This window comes from Lithobates pipiens, unplaced genomic scaffold (genome assembly GCF_037356315.1).
Source record: "Lithobates pipiens isolate NorthernLeopardFrog02 unplaced genomic scaffold, aLitPip1_a1.2 Scaffold_30, whole genome shotgun sequence".
Lineage (NCBI taxonomy): Eukaryota > Metazoa > Chordata > Amphibia > Anura > Ranidae > Lithobates > Lithobates pipiens.
In genome coordinates this window covers 71,249,791-71,269,196 of record NW_027507791.1, presented here as the reverse complement: position 1 = coordinate 71,269,196, position 19,406 = coordinate 71,249,791, and the positions used below count along the sequence as shown (strand labels likewise).

Below are 19,406 nucleotides of genomic sequence, written 5' to 3'. Positions count from 1 at the left end.
ACCAAGTTATTGTTTCATGTTCTACAATTGTATTAGGCCTGAAATTTTTCTTATGCAGACTTCTATTAGCAGTGTAATTAATGCTGTGCTCATTTTGCTGTACACTAGAGCAGTGTCTTCATCATCAGCTTCTTATTGGTGACATATGTATCCCCGGTGTTGCTCTAAATAACCTTAAGCACAGATGTTACGTCTATGGATATGGACTCATCTGTGGCTCAGCTTCCTCTAATACCAAGACAGAATAAAATCTGAGAACAGATGGTGCCTTTGAGGCATCCTTAGGCGTACCTGTGCGTAGTTGTACTGTTCTATATAAATCCTGCCCTCCCTTAGAGCAAGAGGCCAGTGTGTGTACAGCAAGTCACATTGACACCTTCATGGGAAATGGCAAATGAGACGCTCCATGTAACATGACATCTTGTTACCCCTATTTTTTTTTTTTTTTTTGCTACTCCTGTTATTACGGTTAGATTTATAGCTATTTTATATAGAGCAGTCATCAAAATACAGTAGTAGCAAATTATTCTCCAAGTCAGATGCTCCTAATAAAGTACACGCTATTGTCAAAAGTATTGGGACACATGCAGTTTTACACACACACACACACACACACACACACACACACACACACACTCTAACTTTAATGGCATCCTAGTCTTAGTCTGTAGAGTAGGGCTGCAACTAACGATTATTTTCATAATCGATTAGCTGGCCGATTATTGTTAAAAAAAAAAAAAAAAAGTGTGTTGTATAATTTAGTTAATATGTAAAGTTTAAAAAAAAAAAAAAAAAAAAAAAAGGCAATTTATTCTTAAATATTTCTATGCAGTGGTAAATGTAAACCAACTATATGGTTAAGGAGCAAAATATCTAATCCACTCTGAGAATAACAGACAGAAGAGATATACTGTATATACTATTAGAGGAGATATATACTGTATATACTATTAGGATATATACTGTATATACTATTAGAGGAGATATGTACTGTATATACTACTAGGATATATACTGTATATACTATTAAAGGGTGAATCTGGTAAATAAACTCAGAGATAATTTTTTTTTTATTTAACCACTACAATACAGGGCACTTTCACCCCCTTCCTTCCCAGCCCAATTTTCAGCTTTCATCGCTCTAGCGCTTTCAGTGATAATTGCGTGGTCATGCTACATTGTACCCAAATGAAATTTTTATCATTTTGTTCGCACAAATAGAGCTTTATTTTGGTGGTATTTATTCACGACTCCGTTTTTTATTTTTTGCGATATAAGCGGAAATTTTGAAAAAAGACAATATTTTCTTTTTTCTATTTTAAAAGAAATCCAATAAAATCAAATTTTGTCATAAATTTAAGCCAAAATGTATTCTGCTACATGTTTTTGGTAAAAAAAATTCCGTTAAGTGTATAATAATTGGTTTGTGTGATCACGGACATATGTATGCAAATGATCATGTACATATGTGTGCAGGTGATCACGTACATATGTGTGCAGATAATCATTGGGACATGTGATTTTAGTGGGACATATGTGGGGGACATGTTTTTATTATTAGGGACATGTGTTTTTATTATTTGGGGACATATGTGGGGACTGTGTTCATACTGTGTGGTGTGTTGTGTATTACACTAGACTGGTGATCAGCGAGTAAAAAGCTGTAAAAAACAGCTCATACTCACTGATCACCAGCCGGCTGCAGCGATCGGCTCTCCTCTCCTCAGCGATGACTTCTGTGTGAGGAGAGGAGGAGCCGATTGCCTAGCAACCGGCTGTTTACATCACATGACGGCCGTGGCCAATCACAGAGCCCTCCTGCCAATCTGAGATGCGCCGTGTCCGGGTGACACGAGCACATCGGGATCGCGCCGCTGCGCGGGCACGCGATCCCGCTCCTTCTGAAGGACGTTCCTGAACGTCCTATCAGAAGTAGACGGCTCCCACCCGTCCGTATATGTGCATTGGCCGGGTGGGAAGTGGTTAAAAAAACAAACAAACGTCTTTAAAAAAAAAAAAAATTTAATTTTAAGAACGTTCGTTTGATTTTCTAATCGTTAGTGAGGTCAAATCGACGTTCATTTTCAACCAAAGTGACAGGAAAATTTGGAAAGAAGAGTAAACTTCTTGGTCAAAAGGAATTTACAGACAGTATATGTGGTTTTCATTCAGAAATGACATTCATTTTAAAAACTGAATGTTAAAAACAAGTGAAAATTTCAAACAACATTCTTTCAGTGAATGTACAAAGATTTTTCGTATGAATATTCTCGTCTGAAAATTGATCCGTGTGGCCAGCATAGGGCTCGGTACACACCTACGCAGTTTGCTTTTGATCTGTTTCTGCAGTGTTTTTCTGTGCATTTAGATTTTTGCGCACGTGATTTTGCTGCGGTTTACGATTTTGCATTTTTTTTTTGGCCAATTTGTTGGGCAGATTAAAAAACACAAATTGCTGCAAAAAACGCATTACATGCCTTCCTGCAGCCTCTCCATTGAAGTATATTGAGCCAAAAAAGTACCGTTTTGCACAAAAAAAAAAAAAAAGTCCCTGACCCTTTCCAAATACACAGTGGCTGAAAAAAAGCATAGATGTGAATGTGTCCCATAGAAACCATGTAAACGAACTGTAGTGCGTTTCTGCAAAAAGCAAAAAAACAAAACAAAAAAAAAAAACACATAGATGTGAACCAAAAAAGCAGATAACTACTGGAAGGGGTTAATTTTACTGTAGAACAGTGAACATAAAATTTACAGTAGTGATTATATTTTTGTACTATAAAGGACTCATTTTTATTTATTTATTTTTTTAACCCCATTATGTTATTGGACGATTAATCGATTATGAAAATAGTAATCGATTAATTTCATAATTGATTAGTTGTCGATTAATCGATTATTTGTTTCAGCCCTACTGTAGAGTTCAATTTTGAGTTGGCCACCCTTTACAGCTATAAAAGCTTAAACTCTTCTGGGAAGGCTGTCCACAAAGGTTTAGGAGTGTGTCTATGGGAATGTTTGACCATTCTTCCAGAACTGCATATGTGAGGTCAAGCACTGATGTTGGACGGGAAGGCCTGGCTCGCAGTCTCCGCTCTAATTCATCTCAAAGGTGATTTATTGGGTTGAGGTCAGGCAGTCAAGTTCCTTCACCCCAAACTCGCTCATCCATGTCTTTATGGGTCTTGTTTGTGTACTGGTGCACAATTATGTTGAAACTCGAGCCAAAAATGGAAAAACAAAGTTTTCCCTATAGTTCGAGTTTAAAATGAATAAACTAAATTTAATAAACACAGCAATCTAAATAAAATAAATAAATACTGTGCTAGAAAAACAAAATTTATGAAAAAGCTGCAACAAAAACCATCAAATATCCCTATGGTGCAAGTAAACAGTATAAAAATAAGTTGCGCTAAAATGAAGCAAATCACATTGCTTCAAATCTTAAAGTGACACGAAATGAGAATAATAAATATTTCAATGATGATCATTCAAACAAATGTCCCACATAGAGGAGTTTGGCTCCCATGGTTGAGACGTAGGATCGTTCATTCTATTACTAGGGTAGGACCCACTAATCGGAGTACTTTGACGCAGGCATTCATAACCCACCTGGCAGGAATCTTTGTCTCCAGCCTGATACCCGGCACAGATCTGGTCACTGGAGACATTCAGATTTGAGTGTCTGTTTGCCGGGTCTTTTCCGCATCCTGCTGAAGCGATAGTTGAAGACGCCGAGGGTTTTCAAAGATATAAGAAGATATACCTGTCCCCACAGAGGGCTCAATCTGCCTGTGTGTTTGACTCTGTTCTTAAGGGGGTCCCACCTGTTCAGGTAAGGGTTCCCACTTATAGAGTTTGTTTCTTCAGATTGAGACCCGTCTTCCTCTTTCCATTCAAACCTTACCTTCAGTGAATTTGGATGGACGTTGGAATACACATTCTTAGAGGACTTAGTCGTTCATCTATATTCATCTCTCCATACATTTATCAATTTGTGCGCTCATCGCTGTTTGAATGATCATCATTGAAAGATTTGTTATTCGGCCTACCTGGCGAGTGGTACAGGTTGTACGCCCCGCTGGTCGCTCCCAAATTGTTGAAAGTGTTCTCTGACAGTAAAACTCAGATGGCACTCCCTCCGTCCATGTATCAAGCACACATAGTGCTTATCCCCAAGCCTGGCAGGGATATCTCCCTTTGTGCCTCCTATAGACCGATTTCCCTGCTAAATTTTGACCTGAAGATTTTGACAAAAATGCTGGCCACCAGGTTACGAACGGTCCTGCCCTCCCTGATTGATATAGACCAGACCGGATTTATGCCAGGGAAGTCCACAGATATAAATTTGCGAAGAGTTTTTACTCATTTGCAGTTGCCAACCACTGAGTCTTCCACGAGGGTAATAGTGTCACTGGATATCGAAAAAGCTTTCGATTCTGTGGCATGGCAGTTTATGTCCCTGGTGCTGGAGGTTATGGGTTTTGGAGAGGAATTTCGTAAATGGATTCACGTTTTATATAGGGAGCCCTTGGCACAGATTAAGATAGGTGGCGCCTTGTCAGCGCCTTTCGCGGTCCAGAGGGGAACGAGGCAGGGTTGCCCATTGTCACCGGCTCTTTTTGCCCTGGCGATGGAGCCGCTTGCGTCGGCCCTCAGGAGGGCGGAGGGGGTTCGTGGGATACGGGTGGGTTCCATACAAGAAAAGGTAGCTTTATATGCAGACGATCTCATACTTTTTTTAAGTGACCCTGCCCAGTCTCTCCGGGAGACGCTACTCATTCTTTCCCACTTCACTGAGTGTTCGGGGTTGAAGGTAAATTGGGACAAGTCTCAAATCATGCCCATAGACAGGGGGGCTAAAGCGGCAGCGGATCCCGACCTACCATTGGTGTGGACGGACACAATCAAATACTTGGGGATTTATATCTCCTCCTCTACCTCTGATTTTTGTGCCCTTAATTTGGATCCATTGGTGCAGAAGATGAGGACTAGACTGAAGGCATGGTCACATCTCCCTCTCACCTTGATTGGGAGGATTAATTTATTTAAGATGAAGCTTTTGCCTGCCTTCCTCTATGTCCTCAGACATGCCCCAATCTGGATTCCCAAAAAAATATTCCGCATGATCAATTCTCTCCTGGTGTCGTTTCTCTGGGGCGCTGGTCAGCCGAGGTTTCGGCTGACGGTGTTGCAGAGGCCTTGGGGGGAGGGTGGTTTGGCGTGCCCGGACCTACACTCCTATTATGTGGCGGCCCTTCTGTCCCATGCCCACAATTGGCTGGTTTCGGATGAGTCCAATGCGGCGGTGGTTCTGGAGGCGGCGTGGTTGGGGTCATATGAAGCACTGAGAAACTTGGTGTATCGCGGTCTTCGGGCCCCGTTCCCTCTTACTGCCGCAATGCGGGCAGTTGTGAGCGCATGGAACGTAGCTAGCTCGCTGCGCCCCGTACCTTTGGGGCACATCTCCCCGCATAGTCCTCTTTGGTTTAAGCCAAACTTGCCGGAATTTGGTTCTATTCCTGATCCTGGTGTGTGGGCCAGCAGGGGTATCAAATATATCGGGCAACTTTGTTTTGAGGGTAAAATACAGACCTTTGACAGGCTGAAGCAACAGTACGCTTTGCCTAACTCACATTTATTCAGATTCCTGCAACTTAACCATGCCTTTCGAACACAGTTTGGAAATGCCCCAGTGGCGTTCTACACTTCGAGGCTAGAGACGCTACTCAGGGATGATGATCTGTCTAAACCTCTGTCGGCCATATACAAGGTTTTGCTCCCAAATGTTCACACCGGTCTCGAAATCCTGAGGGCAAAGTGGGAGGCAGATTCCTCCTCTTTGGACACAGAGGACTGGGAGGACGTCTGGGAGTATCCTTTCTTACAGTTAGTGTCAGCCAGGGATAGATTAGTGCAATTTAAAATAGTGCATAGGGTATATTATACACCGCAACGTCTCCATAGAATCTACCCGTCTGTCCCTGCCTCCTGTTGGAGATGCCACTCACTCTCAGCGGATTTTATACATGTATTCTGGGGCTGTCCTCAAATAGCTATTTTTTGGGTGGAGGTGACTAACTTTATTCGGTCGGTTACCACCGTAACGGTAGCGTTGTCTGTTGAGATATGTCTTTTGGGTTTGGTCGGATCGCTGGCCCCACGCCGAGCGCTCAGGACACTCCTGGGATTATTGTTATGCTATGCCCGTAAGTCTATTGTTCTTAAGTGGAAGGCTCCATTGGACCCCTCTATTAATTTTTGGAAGAGTTTAGTGAACACGGCTCATCCACTGTACAAGGCCACCTATCTTTCGCGTGGCTGCGGCGCTAAATTTCATTAAGTATGGGATATCTGGACGGAGTCAAGAGACACCAATGCTGACTCGAGTGCCGACTGAAAATGTTTCATTAGGACTTAGTGGTGGCGTTCTAGGGTATTAACATGTCTGTAGCCCTGGGTCCTCCTTACAGGGGCAGTGAGGGGTTGGTTGGGGGGGGTGAAGGCTTGCAGCCTGCAGTAGAGCATGAGTGAACTAGAAGATTGTCCTGAGCAGTGAGCAGTGGTGCTAGAGTGTACGGTGGGGTTTTTTTTCTTTGGTTGTAAACGCCGGTGGCGGTTTATTGGGGGGGGGGGGAGTTTGTTTTTGTTGACTCAGGGGGTTGTGGTAGTAATCAGCCTGGGTATGCCCAATAGGCTGTAAGTTGTTTTATTTTTTATTTGCAAAATCAATAAAAAGAATTTAAAAAAAAAAAAAAAAAAAAGATTTGTTATTCTCATTTCATGTCACTTTAAGTGTGATTTGCTTAATTTTAGCGCAACTTATTTTTATACTAAACCACAGAAATCTGATTGGACACATCAGCAGCACATAATTCAAACAGGCAGTCCATAACAAGACTATAGGCAGCTTCCTATACTCCAGAATAGGAGTCCAGCATGTCTGTTTTACTAAGAATAAAGCATCCTAAAAACAGCTTCACTGCACCCCTCTAATCTTCCCCTCTACTTTCCTTACCTTGACTTGCATTTGCTGAACGTCCTGGAAGCTGCCATGTAATTTGCTTTGAAAGACTCCATTTTCCTTCTCCAGCACGCTGATCCGCTCCCGAGCCTTTGCTTCAACCAAACTTGACTTTTGTTTTTCACCTACCAATTCCTTTGATGAGAAAATATGAAAAGCCACAGGTTAGGATACATAAGACAAGAAACGATGCATTCGTTACGCACCACTGACATCATATGCAAGAAGGAATCCTATATCACAGCCAAAAGTAACACAAAAAGGGAATGTTGCCAAAAATGAACTTGTTATTTAAAATAGCAAGACACATCACATGACAAGAAGCTGCAAAAACACCCAAAATCCCATTTAAAAGCACAAGTATGACTGCTTAGATTTTTTTTTTTTAAAACGTACATAATGATTTTTTTTTTTTTGGCTCTTCAGTAATTTTTTCAACTTTCCATCTATTAAATCTTCTGCCCTTGTTGTTTTAACCTTGGAAAGTAAAACATTTTTTCTGCCAGTAAATACAGCCCCCTTCCCGTTTGTCTTGTCATTGCCTATGCTTATGGCATCATGCACAGCACGCTCTCTCTCTCTCCAGCCAGGAAGAGAGGGGGGTGAGTCACAAGAGGGCAAATGAGAGCTGCAGTGCTGGAGGTGTGTGTCTGTGTAAATCCAGGAAGAGAACAGGCAGCTGAAGATGCCCACAGTTAAAATGGTTGCAGCCACTCGGTGGTGGGAGATTTCTGCAGAATATTTGGTAAATGCATTATTATCACAGTACACATAAAATATGCAAAGTGGTTGGAGGGAAGCTTCAGAATGGCAAAGATGTTGTTATTACAAATAAAGTCAGCAGACTGCATTTCCTCTTTAACATAGCAACAGGGCTGCCACGCTATCTCTCTGATTGACGATAATTGTTGTCTGCATGATGCCCTATCTATAATCATTAGATCAAATCCCATAACAAGGCTAAATATCAGAAATGCAATTATTTAGAAGCATCAGTCCACCCAACATGGATGTTTGTTTTTCATTGAAGCAGAAAAGTTAGCCTAGATCTCCACTACTGCGACCTGAAAGTTACATGATTTTGCTGTGACTTGAAGCAATGGCCGAGTAGTCTTGAGGTCTATGGACCTGAAGTTGCATCTTAGTGGGACTAGTGCAGGGACTACTTTGAAGTTGCACGGATATGAATAGCACTCATTGAAAATCATGGGGTATGACTTTGCAGTCCCAAGTCAAAGGACAAGTTGCATAAGTGGAAACAGAGCCTTAAAGTGAACCTGTCATCACAAGGTCATTTTTAAAATATGGTTTAATGGAAATACTTTTACAGGGATTCACTTTAACGCTGCTACTTCAGTGCTTTCCTGCCATAGAAAGTATTCAGCTGGGCCAGGTGGGTGGGAACACCCAAAACAACCAGGTGTATAGGGGGAAATAATACTGCGCTAAACCAAAACGGATAAGGAATAGAAAAAAATTACTTTCTATAGCAGCTAACACTCAAACAAAGTCAAACAAATTTGGGAAAACTTATGTGTAGCGCTTAAACACTTAGAGTCATGAAAGACATATACCCAATGAAATAAAAACAAAACATTCAATTGTGCACAATATTCAATAAAAAGTCCAGTGAGCAGTGATAAAGCCAATTCGTGAAAGTCTCTCTTTGAGGACTCGAATGTAGATAGAAATTTATCAATGATGTCTCAAAGACTATAAATACAAAGGGATGTGTTGCTTGGATCCCAGGGTACTATAGACACACAATGGGGTACTCTTACTAACAATGGTGGACGCACATACCATATGGCCGCGAGTCAAATGCGCTTATGGTTCTCCCGTTTATATGCTGCAATGTCCATGTGGCCTGCAGTATGTGGACCGGACTAAGAGACCCTTGCAGGTCCGTCTCAATGAGCATATAAACAATATATGGAGAGATTTCACAAAGCATTCCGTGTCCAAGCATTACCTTGCTGTTCACAACAGGGACCCCTCCAACACAATTTTTTGGGGGATTGATAAATTCAAGCCACATTGGTGGGGTAGCCATTTGGTTAGGAGCATCTCCAGGTTGAAGATGGCCTGGGTGTATAAATTAAAAAGTTATGTTCCCTTTGGTCTAAATATTGATGTAGATGTCAATTGTTTTATTGAGAACTCCTAGTGACATCAGTTTTGAAATTATTTTTATGAAATTGTTTTTATGAATCTCTTGATTTGTAACTTTTTATTTGTATGAATATCTATCCTTGTCAGTTCAATTTCTGGATGGTTGTGAATCACCGTGTGGGCATTTTTAAGGTTTTGCTACTCACAGCTTTAAATGCGGATTCCTATACGTATGGTCCTGTCATCAGATATAGGTTCTTAATTTACCATACATATAGGTCCGTTTATTCTCAATAATAATAAAAGGGTGTTGATATTTAAAAAAAATAAAATAAAAAAATTTCAGGTATTTAATACTTTATGTATTCAACACTTAATTTTTATTTGAAACAAATAAAATGTATGATTTGATTATTTTTTTGGCTCAGCTGAGTTTTGTGGTGCCGTGTGTGCGGTGTGGGGGGGTGGGTCATATATTTATCCCCTTTAAAGAATTAATTTAAACCCGCCAGATATAGTTTGTACCATCTAACCGTTAGGCTGCATATGATATTCTCCCTGTCCATATGTGGATGTGCGTATACATAAAAGAAACTTTCTTTGCTCCATTTAGTTTGGTAGCCCTTATGTTTTGACTGTATTTATCCTTAACCAAGATGGTGATTTTTCGTCTCACTTCCGGAAATCGAACTGAGGCTTGGTATTGCTTGGGTATATAAACGGTGCGTCAGCACGCCGCCCGTACCCCGTGACAATGTCCTGTTAGTGCCGAAACACGTATGGAGGAGGAGCTATGCACTGATGTCACCGCTACACGCTGAGTCCTGGAAGTATCAGGCGTTTATCGAGACCGGCCGGCTCGATTGTTACATGCTTTGTGTACATCGTTTGAATGTAAGTGCACAATCTGTTTTACTTTCTACAACACTATGATTTTACACTATTGCAAGAGATTATATATATATATATATATATATATATATATATATATATATATATATATATATATATATATATATATATATATATATATATATATATATATATACATACACATATACATATACACACACACACACACACACGCCAACGTTGTGGATATTTGCTGGGTCGGACTAGAATATCGGTGGTGATTGGGGAAGCCCGTTCATACCAATGCATCTATCCAAGAACCTTGGCTGGGCTAACAAGCCATCTGTGTATTGTGGTTCCCTGTAATAAGGAACCACTACCATCTGGCAAGCAGCAGCATTTACTGTGGTGGAGGTGCTGTTTTCCACATTTGACACACGTTTTTGGATTTTTTTTTTTTCACTTTTTCTTCACCGTGGAAGAATACTTCTCTCTGGGACTTTTTTCTATGAACTTTTAGTAGAGTTAATATTTCTACTTTTATTATTGATCTAATTACGGTTTGATTCAAGTATAATTGTACTATTTACACTTATGATACACATGAGGTGTTAATTTTGTGGTCAGATTCTCTGTAAAAATTGTTATATAATCAATTTTCATATATGGTTTTAATATATATATATATATATATATATATATATATATATATATATATATATATGAATTGTTTATTTATTGCACATATTTTCATTGATTATTGGGGAAGTAATCAGTGTTCTTTTTATTTTGGAATTGCTTAGTGTCACTATAATATTCAATCACTGAATATTGGTCAGTCTTTAGCACAGCCCACTCTTTTTTTTGTTATACTGTATACATTATTGTGCTGTGTAAATATTACATTTGATTTTTTTTTGATTTTTTTTTTTAAACAGAGTGTCTTTAATATGGTACACCATTTAAAATGGGTTTGTACTACCATAACAAAAATGAACGATTTCCACATCATAAAAAGATGAAATTTGAAGCTTTTAAATTAAACTGGTAAATGTTTGGAGTGGTTCAGTTGTAGCGGTGAGCGGTATGTAAAGTATGCATCTGTGTGTGGAAAGTTGTAGTCACAGCAGTTGCTCACCATTTCCTTAATTATGAAGAAAATCCATTGGAAGGTTTGATGCAATAACTATTCAGCTTAGTAATGACATTACTTCTGTTTTTTTTTTGGTTTGTTTTTTTAATGATGTCGAAATTGTTCATTTTTGTTATGGTAGGACAAACCTACTCTAGGTGGTGTACAACCATAACAAAAATTAACGATTTCGACATCATAAAAAAAAAAATTATTAAAAAAAAAATAAATGGAAAAAAAAAAAAAAAAAAAACAGAAGTAACGTCATTACTAAGATGACTAGTTATTGCATCAAACCTGCCAATGGATTTTCTTTATAATTAAGGAAATAGTAAGCAAATGCTGTGACTACAACTTTCCACTGTACACACCAAGACTTTACATACCGCTCACTGCTTAAACTGAACCACTCCAAACATTTACCAATTTAGTTTAAAAGCTTCAAATTTCAGCCACATAGCCACTCAAAGACATGGCCCAATAATCTGTAAAAAAAAATATGTACAACCCTATCAGAACATCATTACGTGGCACACCGAAAATTCCAGGAGACTGACACTGCTTGAAAGCTGTAAAGGTTACTGGCTTTGGGACTAGACTATCTGTTAATCTGGGTACACACTGAGTTGTTTTTTTTTACGTTCAACCCAACGTTAGTACAGCGTTAGTACAGCGTTAGTACAGCGTTAGTACAGCGATCCCCCTGGTTGAGCAGTTGTGTTCTGACAGGGGGAAGCCCTGCTCTCTGATGTTCCTCTTGACCCATTACTACGTTATGATGGACTGTCTTAATGGGCAACAGTACTGTGCCAGAGACAAGGTGGGCAAACTTTAGCAATAAGAAGAATATGAGGAGGCCTTTTAGAATAAGTATGGATTTGGTCATACTGGTCGAGTGCTGCCATCACTACTGCGCTGTTTTATGTCCGTTAAGCCTTTAACTGCTACAGAAATGTGAGTGTTCAATTTTATCACATTATTTATTAAAACATTCCCAAACCGATATCACATTATGTGGAACTTTGTTTCATTTCTTGGTTTCAACATGTGGGTTCCTCTCTCCATCTGAACCTATTTGCCCGTTTATGAGAACACTCTGCTGACCAGTGCCATTCATTAGTGTCTATTGTGATGGTGGTTATCTGGATCGATGAAGGTTCCATATCATAAATAGTGTTTATCACTGCAAGTCTGGTTGACTTAGAGGTAGATGCCCCTTTAAGTCCACGATTTCTGGTAAGCCTTCATTCAATTGGTGGCGGGCTTCTCACAAGATTCTCCTCTTTTTTCAACATGTCTTCTGAAAGTATTTTCAAAATGTTGTTCCATTGATATTTGATGCCAATCTTAGCTCACGTGGTGGGCTTTATTATATCAATATTTTATATCAATATTTCAGTATTGTCCTCCTTTCATTGGCATTTGATGCCAATTATTCACGTGGTGGACTTTATATCGATTTTTTTATATTGTTGATACACACTGGGCAGCACAGTGGTATAGTGGTTAGCACTCTCACCTAGCAGTAAGAAGGGTCACTGGTTCAAATCCCAACCACGACACTACCTACCTGGAGTTTGCATGTTCTCCCTGTGCCTGTGTGGGTTTCCTCCGGGTACTCTGGTTTCCTCCCACCATCCAAAGACATGCAGGTAGGTTAATTGGCTTCTGTCCAAAATTGGCCCTAGTATATGAATGGGGACCTTGGATTGTGGGCTTCTTGAGGGTAGGGACCGACATGAGTGTGCAATGTACAGGGATAGGGACAATTGTAGACACTCACTCAAGTTGAACTGGATGGACTGGTGTCTTTATTCAACCTTACTATGAAACACTATTATATTTCACAATTTTATACTTTTTTCTATATAATATATATCTAAGCGCTGCATTTTTTTTCCTTTTGATTGCTGGAGAATCTACACATTTTTTTCCCCCTAAATAGAGTCTGCTTAAGGCAGTAGGAGACTAATGCAGACACAAAGTCATTTTCACGTAGTGATCTAAAATATTACCAAAGCTCCAATAAAAGGTCTAATGCCTGAAATGTTTATTTTATTCCCCAAAGACACAACTAGAGTGCATGGTCCAGACAGAAAACATTACCTGTGTGAGTTGCTTGCACTGTTCCTTGATGATTGCGGCCTCATCCCTGGCAGAAGCCAGCTGCTTCTCCTTCTCTTGCAACTGCAATAGAGCAGCTGAGCCTCCCTTATTAGCCTAAAAGAAATTAAGAACCAGAGTGAAAAGCTGAAACATTCTCATAATAGACTTGCTACCCATATTGTAATCCTGCCATTAGCCCAGATGGAAAACGGTATAAAAAAATAAAAAAAATTGGCAAAAAAAATAAATAAAATTAACTTTCTAAGTATTATAAGTATGTTAGGGCAGAGCTAAGTAATTCCTGGTAGACACTATGCATTTTTTTTTTCAACCCAGCAGGCTGAAAAAAAAATAAAGAAACCACGAAGGAGCTAACTGTACTAACTATGCAATGTTAGTACAGAAATCTCCCCACTGAACTATGGTTTTCTTTACATAGTTAGTCTGGTTGAAAAAAAAAAAAAAAGACAAGTCCATCTAGTTTAACCAATAAAAAGGGAAAAAACACACCAGTCAGCAAATCGCTGATCGGATGCTGGTTTTTCAGCTTGCCTGTTAGACAGAAGCCAGCCATTCTGCCCAGGCTGGTGTACACAAGGGCCAAACATTGGCCAGTTTCTGTTGAACCGACCAATATTTGACCTGTGTGTACCAGGTTTAAAGGGTAAGTTCACCTTTACAGAGAAATCTTTAAGGTAAACATACACTGGACCCCTTCCTTATCCCCCCCCCCCCCCCCGCTGACCTGGAGTCTGGCCATCTCCCGCTAGGAGACCTGGTATAGCCGCCTCACCGGTTCAGGGCTTAGAAATACCCTTGGCTTAATCTCCTAAATGTACCTTATTAGGAGGTATGTTTAGGAGCATTCTAATTGGTTGGCGCTATCCAAACGGAACCCGCGTGGCCCGTCCTGTCACCGCACATGAAGAGGAGAGAAAGCCGTAGGGTTTTCAAATACCCGGACCGGTAAAGTGGCGATACAATCTGTCAGAACGGGTGATCACCAGACTCCAAGTTAGTGGTGGAAAGGGGGCCAAGTGTAAGTTCACCTTACAGATTTTCTGTAAAGATGGACTAATGCCGCGTACACACCACCGGACTTTCTGGCAGACTAGGTCCGACGGACTTTCCGAAGGAACAGACTTGGCCACACACAATCACACCAAAGTCCAACGGACGTACGACCGGACTAGAATAAGGAACTTCATAGCCAATAGCTGCCCTAGCGTCGGTTTTCGTCCGTCGGACTAGCATACAGTCTGTTGGAAAAATTTGAAACATATTATAAATCTAAAGTCCATCTGATTTTTCGACAGCAATGGTCCGATGAAGCCCACACACAATCGAATTGTCCGCCGGATTCCATCGGACCTTTGCTGTAGAAAAGTCAGGGCCATGTGCATTACATGTACATTACACTTCAACTTACAAAAGGTATCTTAACCCTAGATATGGCCAAATGGCAAATGCATGGGCAAACTGCAGTTGCTTTTAAAAGGTGGGCAGCACAGTGGTTAGCACTCCTGCCTGACAATACTAGGGTTGTCCGTTTGAATCTTCACCATAGCACTACCTGCATGGAGTATGCATGGGTGTGAACATATTATTGGTATTGTCAAAAAAAAAAAAAATTTTGCTTTCGGCTGAATGTGCACTTCTTTAAAATGCAGCCATGTGGTGCCATCTATTTAAAAGCGCTTCTAATATGACAGTTTGTAAACTTCCGGGAAACGTATACAGAAAGAAACATGGATGCAGTATGTCAGTAACTCTTCAGCCATAAAGAAGCTCATTTGAATTTTTTTCCTTTGCACTATTAACTGCCAACAAAACTACAATAGGCAAATGACAGTCTATAGAACCCATTGTGATATTTCCGACGGAGGCTGGCACAAACTGTTCCACAAAGTTGGAGTTCACCCAACCCTAAAATGAAACCCACCCACATTTTGGATTTCTAATAATCAGGAAACGGCACCCGGAAATAGTCACTGGAAAGAATGGGCTAAGAAAAATTCTTGCTTTTTCTTTCCTACGTTTTCTGAAAACAGCGATCAGCATTAAAAAACAAGGCATACTTGTACTTCTACTGAGAAGCTCTATACTTCACACATGGCATAGCATACTTATCTGGAGCATGCTACTAAACTATGTAGGATACATTTTATAAAGGCATTTAGTAAAGACTATTGATGGCTGTTTACCTGCTAACAGAAAACTACCACGACACTTCCATTACACATTTCAAATAGTAAAACTAACAGAATACTCATTAAAGCTGAACATCAAACTGCTTACTCATTATACTGCACACTGCGAGCATCTTACAGTGTACAATAGTAGCTGCAAGTCAGATATCCTATGTGGACAATACCTAGAACAGTCTGTATGCAAATTCAGCCTGCCAATAAACACCCACTCCTCCAGACTGACATCCACTTATCAAGGCATTTGGCTATTTGCACAATTCCCAGGACACTGTTTGCATCAGAGATGAGCGTTCTTTAGACCCCTTTCACACTTGGATGTTTTTCAGGCGCTTTAGTGTTAAAAAAAAAAAAAAAAGCGTCTGTGAAGCGCCTGAAAGAAGCTTTATCTGCAATCCCAAAGTAAAAGCCCAAGTGCTTTAAGAGCCCTTTCACGCTGCCAGTGCCTGAAAAACGCTGGTAAAGCTCCACTTAAACTAGCGGCGCTTTACCAGCCTTTTTCAAACGCTAGCGGGGTGCATTTTAACCCTCGCTAGAGGCTGAATAAAGCACCCACCAAGCGCAGCTGGCAAAAGCGCTTTACAGGAGTTTTGCAGGTGCTTCCCATTGATTTCAATGTGAAGGGGCACTTTAGGAGTGGTGTATTCTCTGCTCCAAAAGCGCTGAAAAGAAGCTGCTTGGAGAACTTTTTTTGACGCCCTGCCAGCGCAGCGCCTCAGTGTGAAAGCACTCGGGCTTTCACATTGTGATTGCAGATGAGGCTTCTTTCAGGCGCTTTTTTTTTTTTTTTTTAACGCTAAAGCACCTGAAAAACGCCCCAGTGGTCTAAGGCCCCTCTCACACTGGGGCGTGAGCAGCATCTGCGGTAAAGCGGTGCTATTTTTAGCGGCGGTTTTAACCCCCGCTAGCGGCCGAAAAAGGGTTAAAACCGCCCGCTGCAGCGACGCTTTGCCGGCGGTATAGCCTCGCTGCCCCATTGATTTCAATGGATAGGAGCGGTTTAGAAGAAGTGAATACACCGCTCCAAAGATGCTGCTAGCAGGACTTTTTTTACCGTCCTGCTAACGCACCGCTCCAGTCTGAAAGCCCTCCGGCTTTTATACTGGAGTGAAAGGGGCCGGATTTTTTCATGCGCTATTTTTAGCGCTGTAGCCCCTGAAAAACGCCTCAGTGTGAAAGAGATGCAAACCAGCCACGATCTGCCTACATAGCATATAACACGTAGACCCAGGGTCTATAAAAGGTGCATGAAGAAACTGGAAATAGATTTGAAAATGTCTTCATGTTGATTTTGAGTGCGGAAGAGAAGATACCAGGGAAGGCAAAATATAAGCAGGCTCTATGTATAAGACTAATATTTGAAATGTTTTAGCCCAATAACTGACAAAACTGATAAATGATGCAAGCCGTGTAACCACAATGACTTTTAATTGTTTGGGGTTTAAAATGAATTTAAACATTTTTGAACTTGTAGGGGGAAATAGGTGAAGCGGCACACGTGCCGCCACACCAAAAAAAAAAAAAAAAGACGTTTGACATACCTGCTGCGTAAATATGCATTTGCAAATTTAAAAGACAAAAGCCAAGCCAAGAATCTTCAAGCCTTCTAGCTACACAAAGGGTACTTTATGTACAACTTTAGGCTATATTCACACCAAAGGCAGAAAAACGCCTGTAATCTGCCCCAAAGAAGCTCATGTTCTTTTTTGAGTTTAGGGGGTTTTTGCAGGCGTTTTGCTCCAGGAGACAAAACACTCAGATGTGAACAGGTGCCATTGAAATGAATGGGATTTTGCTTGTTGGGCGTTTTTTTTTTCAGGCTTTTTACGAGCTGAAAACGCTCAGGTGTGAACGCAGCCTAAGAGCAGCTCTTTTCTTTCCCCAATGAAAGGCATCCTCTGGCTACAGAAAACACTCATCGCCAAATTCAGTTTCAGTGAATAATGCAGCAAAATGCAGCGACATGCGTCATCTTACCTTATGTATCAGGTCCTTCACAGAACTGGATCTGTCTTTCAGCATCTCCACCACAGACATAGCCTCGTCATCGGATAAAATCATGCTCCTTATGGTTGTAACAAAATCCTTAAACTTCACCTCTGCATTTTCTGAAAAATATTAACAAAACTGATATTATAAAAAGGAAAATATACACCATACAGAAGAAATGTTACAATTGCATTAGCGCCGAAGAGCCAAAGACATGGAATCCAGTGACATATCGGACACATCTTCTAAACCCATTTATTGCAAGATTCTCCTTAGTACTATATACTGTATACTGTGTGTAAACACACAGTTTTCGGTACTCCGAGGGGAGAACAGTAAAAATGCAAATAGTCCCAAAAATGTGCCAAAATTGTCTGACGTGTCCGCCATAATGTCACACTCCCGATAAAAATCGCAAAGAGCCATTACTAGTAAAAAATGAATAATAAAAAAGCCATCAACTATACCCTATTTTGTAGACGCTACAATTTTTGCGCAAACCAATCAATATACGCTTATTGTGATTTTTTTTTTTACCAGAAATCTGTAGAAGAATACGTATCGGCCTAAACTGAGGGGACAAATATATATATATATATATATATATATATATATATATATATATATATATATCTTTTGGGGATATTATAGCAAAAAAAAAAAACTAGCTTCTTTTCAAAATTGTCACTTTTTTTGTTTATAGTGCAAAAAATAAAAACCGCAGAGGTGATCAAATACCACCAAAAGAAAGTTCTATTTGTGGGGGGGAGGGGGTGTCAATTTTATTTGGGTGCAACGTTGCACGACCGCGCAATTGTCAGTTAAAGCGATGCAGTGCCGAATCGCAAAAAGTGCTCTGGTCAGGAAGGGGGTAAATTCTTCCGGGGCTAAAGTGGTTAAGTACAATATGTTGTAAACCAGTGGTTCTCAACCTCAGTCCTCAAGTCCCTCCCAACAGGCCATGTTTTCAAGTTTTCCTTTATTTTCACAGGTGCTTTAACCACTTGCCTACTGGGCACTTAAACACCCTTCCTGCCCAGACCAATTTTCAGCTTTCGGTGCTCTCACACTTTGAATGACAATTACTCAGTCATGCAACACTGTACCCAAATTAATTTTTTGTCTTTTTTTTTCCCCCACAAATAGAGCTTTCCTTTGGTGGTATTTGATCACCTCTGGGGGTTTTTATTTTTTGCGCTATAAATGAAAAGAGACCGAAAAATTTGAAAAAAAAAAACAATTTTCTTTGTTTCTGTGACAAAATTATGCAAATGATTAATTTTTCTTCATAAATTTTGGCCACAATTTATACTGCTACATATCTTTGGTAAAAATAATCCAAATTAGTGGATATTATTTGGTCTTTGTGAAAGTTAGAGAGTCTACAAGCTGTGGTGCGAATCATACAAAATTGATCACATCTGATGTACTGGTAGCCTATCTCCTTTCTTGTGACCCGAACAAGTCAGGAAAGTACAAATACCCCCCAAATGACCCCTTTTTGGAAAGTAGACATTCCAAGGTATTTAGTAAGAGGCATGGTGAGGTTTTTGATGTTGTAATTTTTTTTCCCACAATTCTTTGCAAAATTAAGATTTTTAATTTTTTTCCACAAAATTGTCATTGTAATAGGTTATTTCTCTCACATGGCATGTGTATACCACAAATGACACCCCCAAAATAAATTCTGCTACTCCTCCTGAGTATTACAATACCACATGTGTGGGACTTTTTCACAGTCTGGCCACATATTACACATCTAACTTGTTGACTACCTATTACACTTTTAAAGGCCCTGGAGCACCAGGACAGTGACACTGATGCCAGGTGGCACTGATGCCAGGTGGCACTGACGCCAAATGGCACTGACGCCAAATGGCACTGACGCCAAATGGCACTGATGCCAAATGGCACTGACAAATGGCACTATGTGGCACTGGGGACGGATGGCACTGGGGGAGGATGGCACTATTTTTTTTCACTT

At 40.3% G+C, this 19,406-nt stretch overlaps 1 protein-coding gene across 11 annotated transcripts in view; it reads right to left on the bottom strand.

Annotated features, from left to right (window-relative positions):
* The window catches only part of KTN1 (kinectin 1), a 210,426-nt gene that overhangs the window by 98,160 nt on the left and 92,860 nt on the right, over window positions 1-19,406 (bottom strand). For all 11 annotated transcript variants that reach the window (XM_077464417.1, XM_077464423.1, XM_077464420.1 and 8 more), the window contains exons 5-7: window positions 17,411-17,541; window positions 13,227-13,340; window positions 7,019-7,159 (exon numbers count right to left, since the gene is read on the bottom strand). In XM_077464417.1, the coding sequence (XP_077320543.1) occupies window positions 7,019-7,159; window positions 13,227-13,340; window positions 17,411-17,541 (386 nt within the window). The remainder of the gene's footprint in view (window positions 1-7,018; window positions 7,160-13,226; window positions 13,341-17,410; window positions 17,542-19,406) is intronic.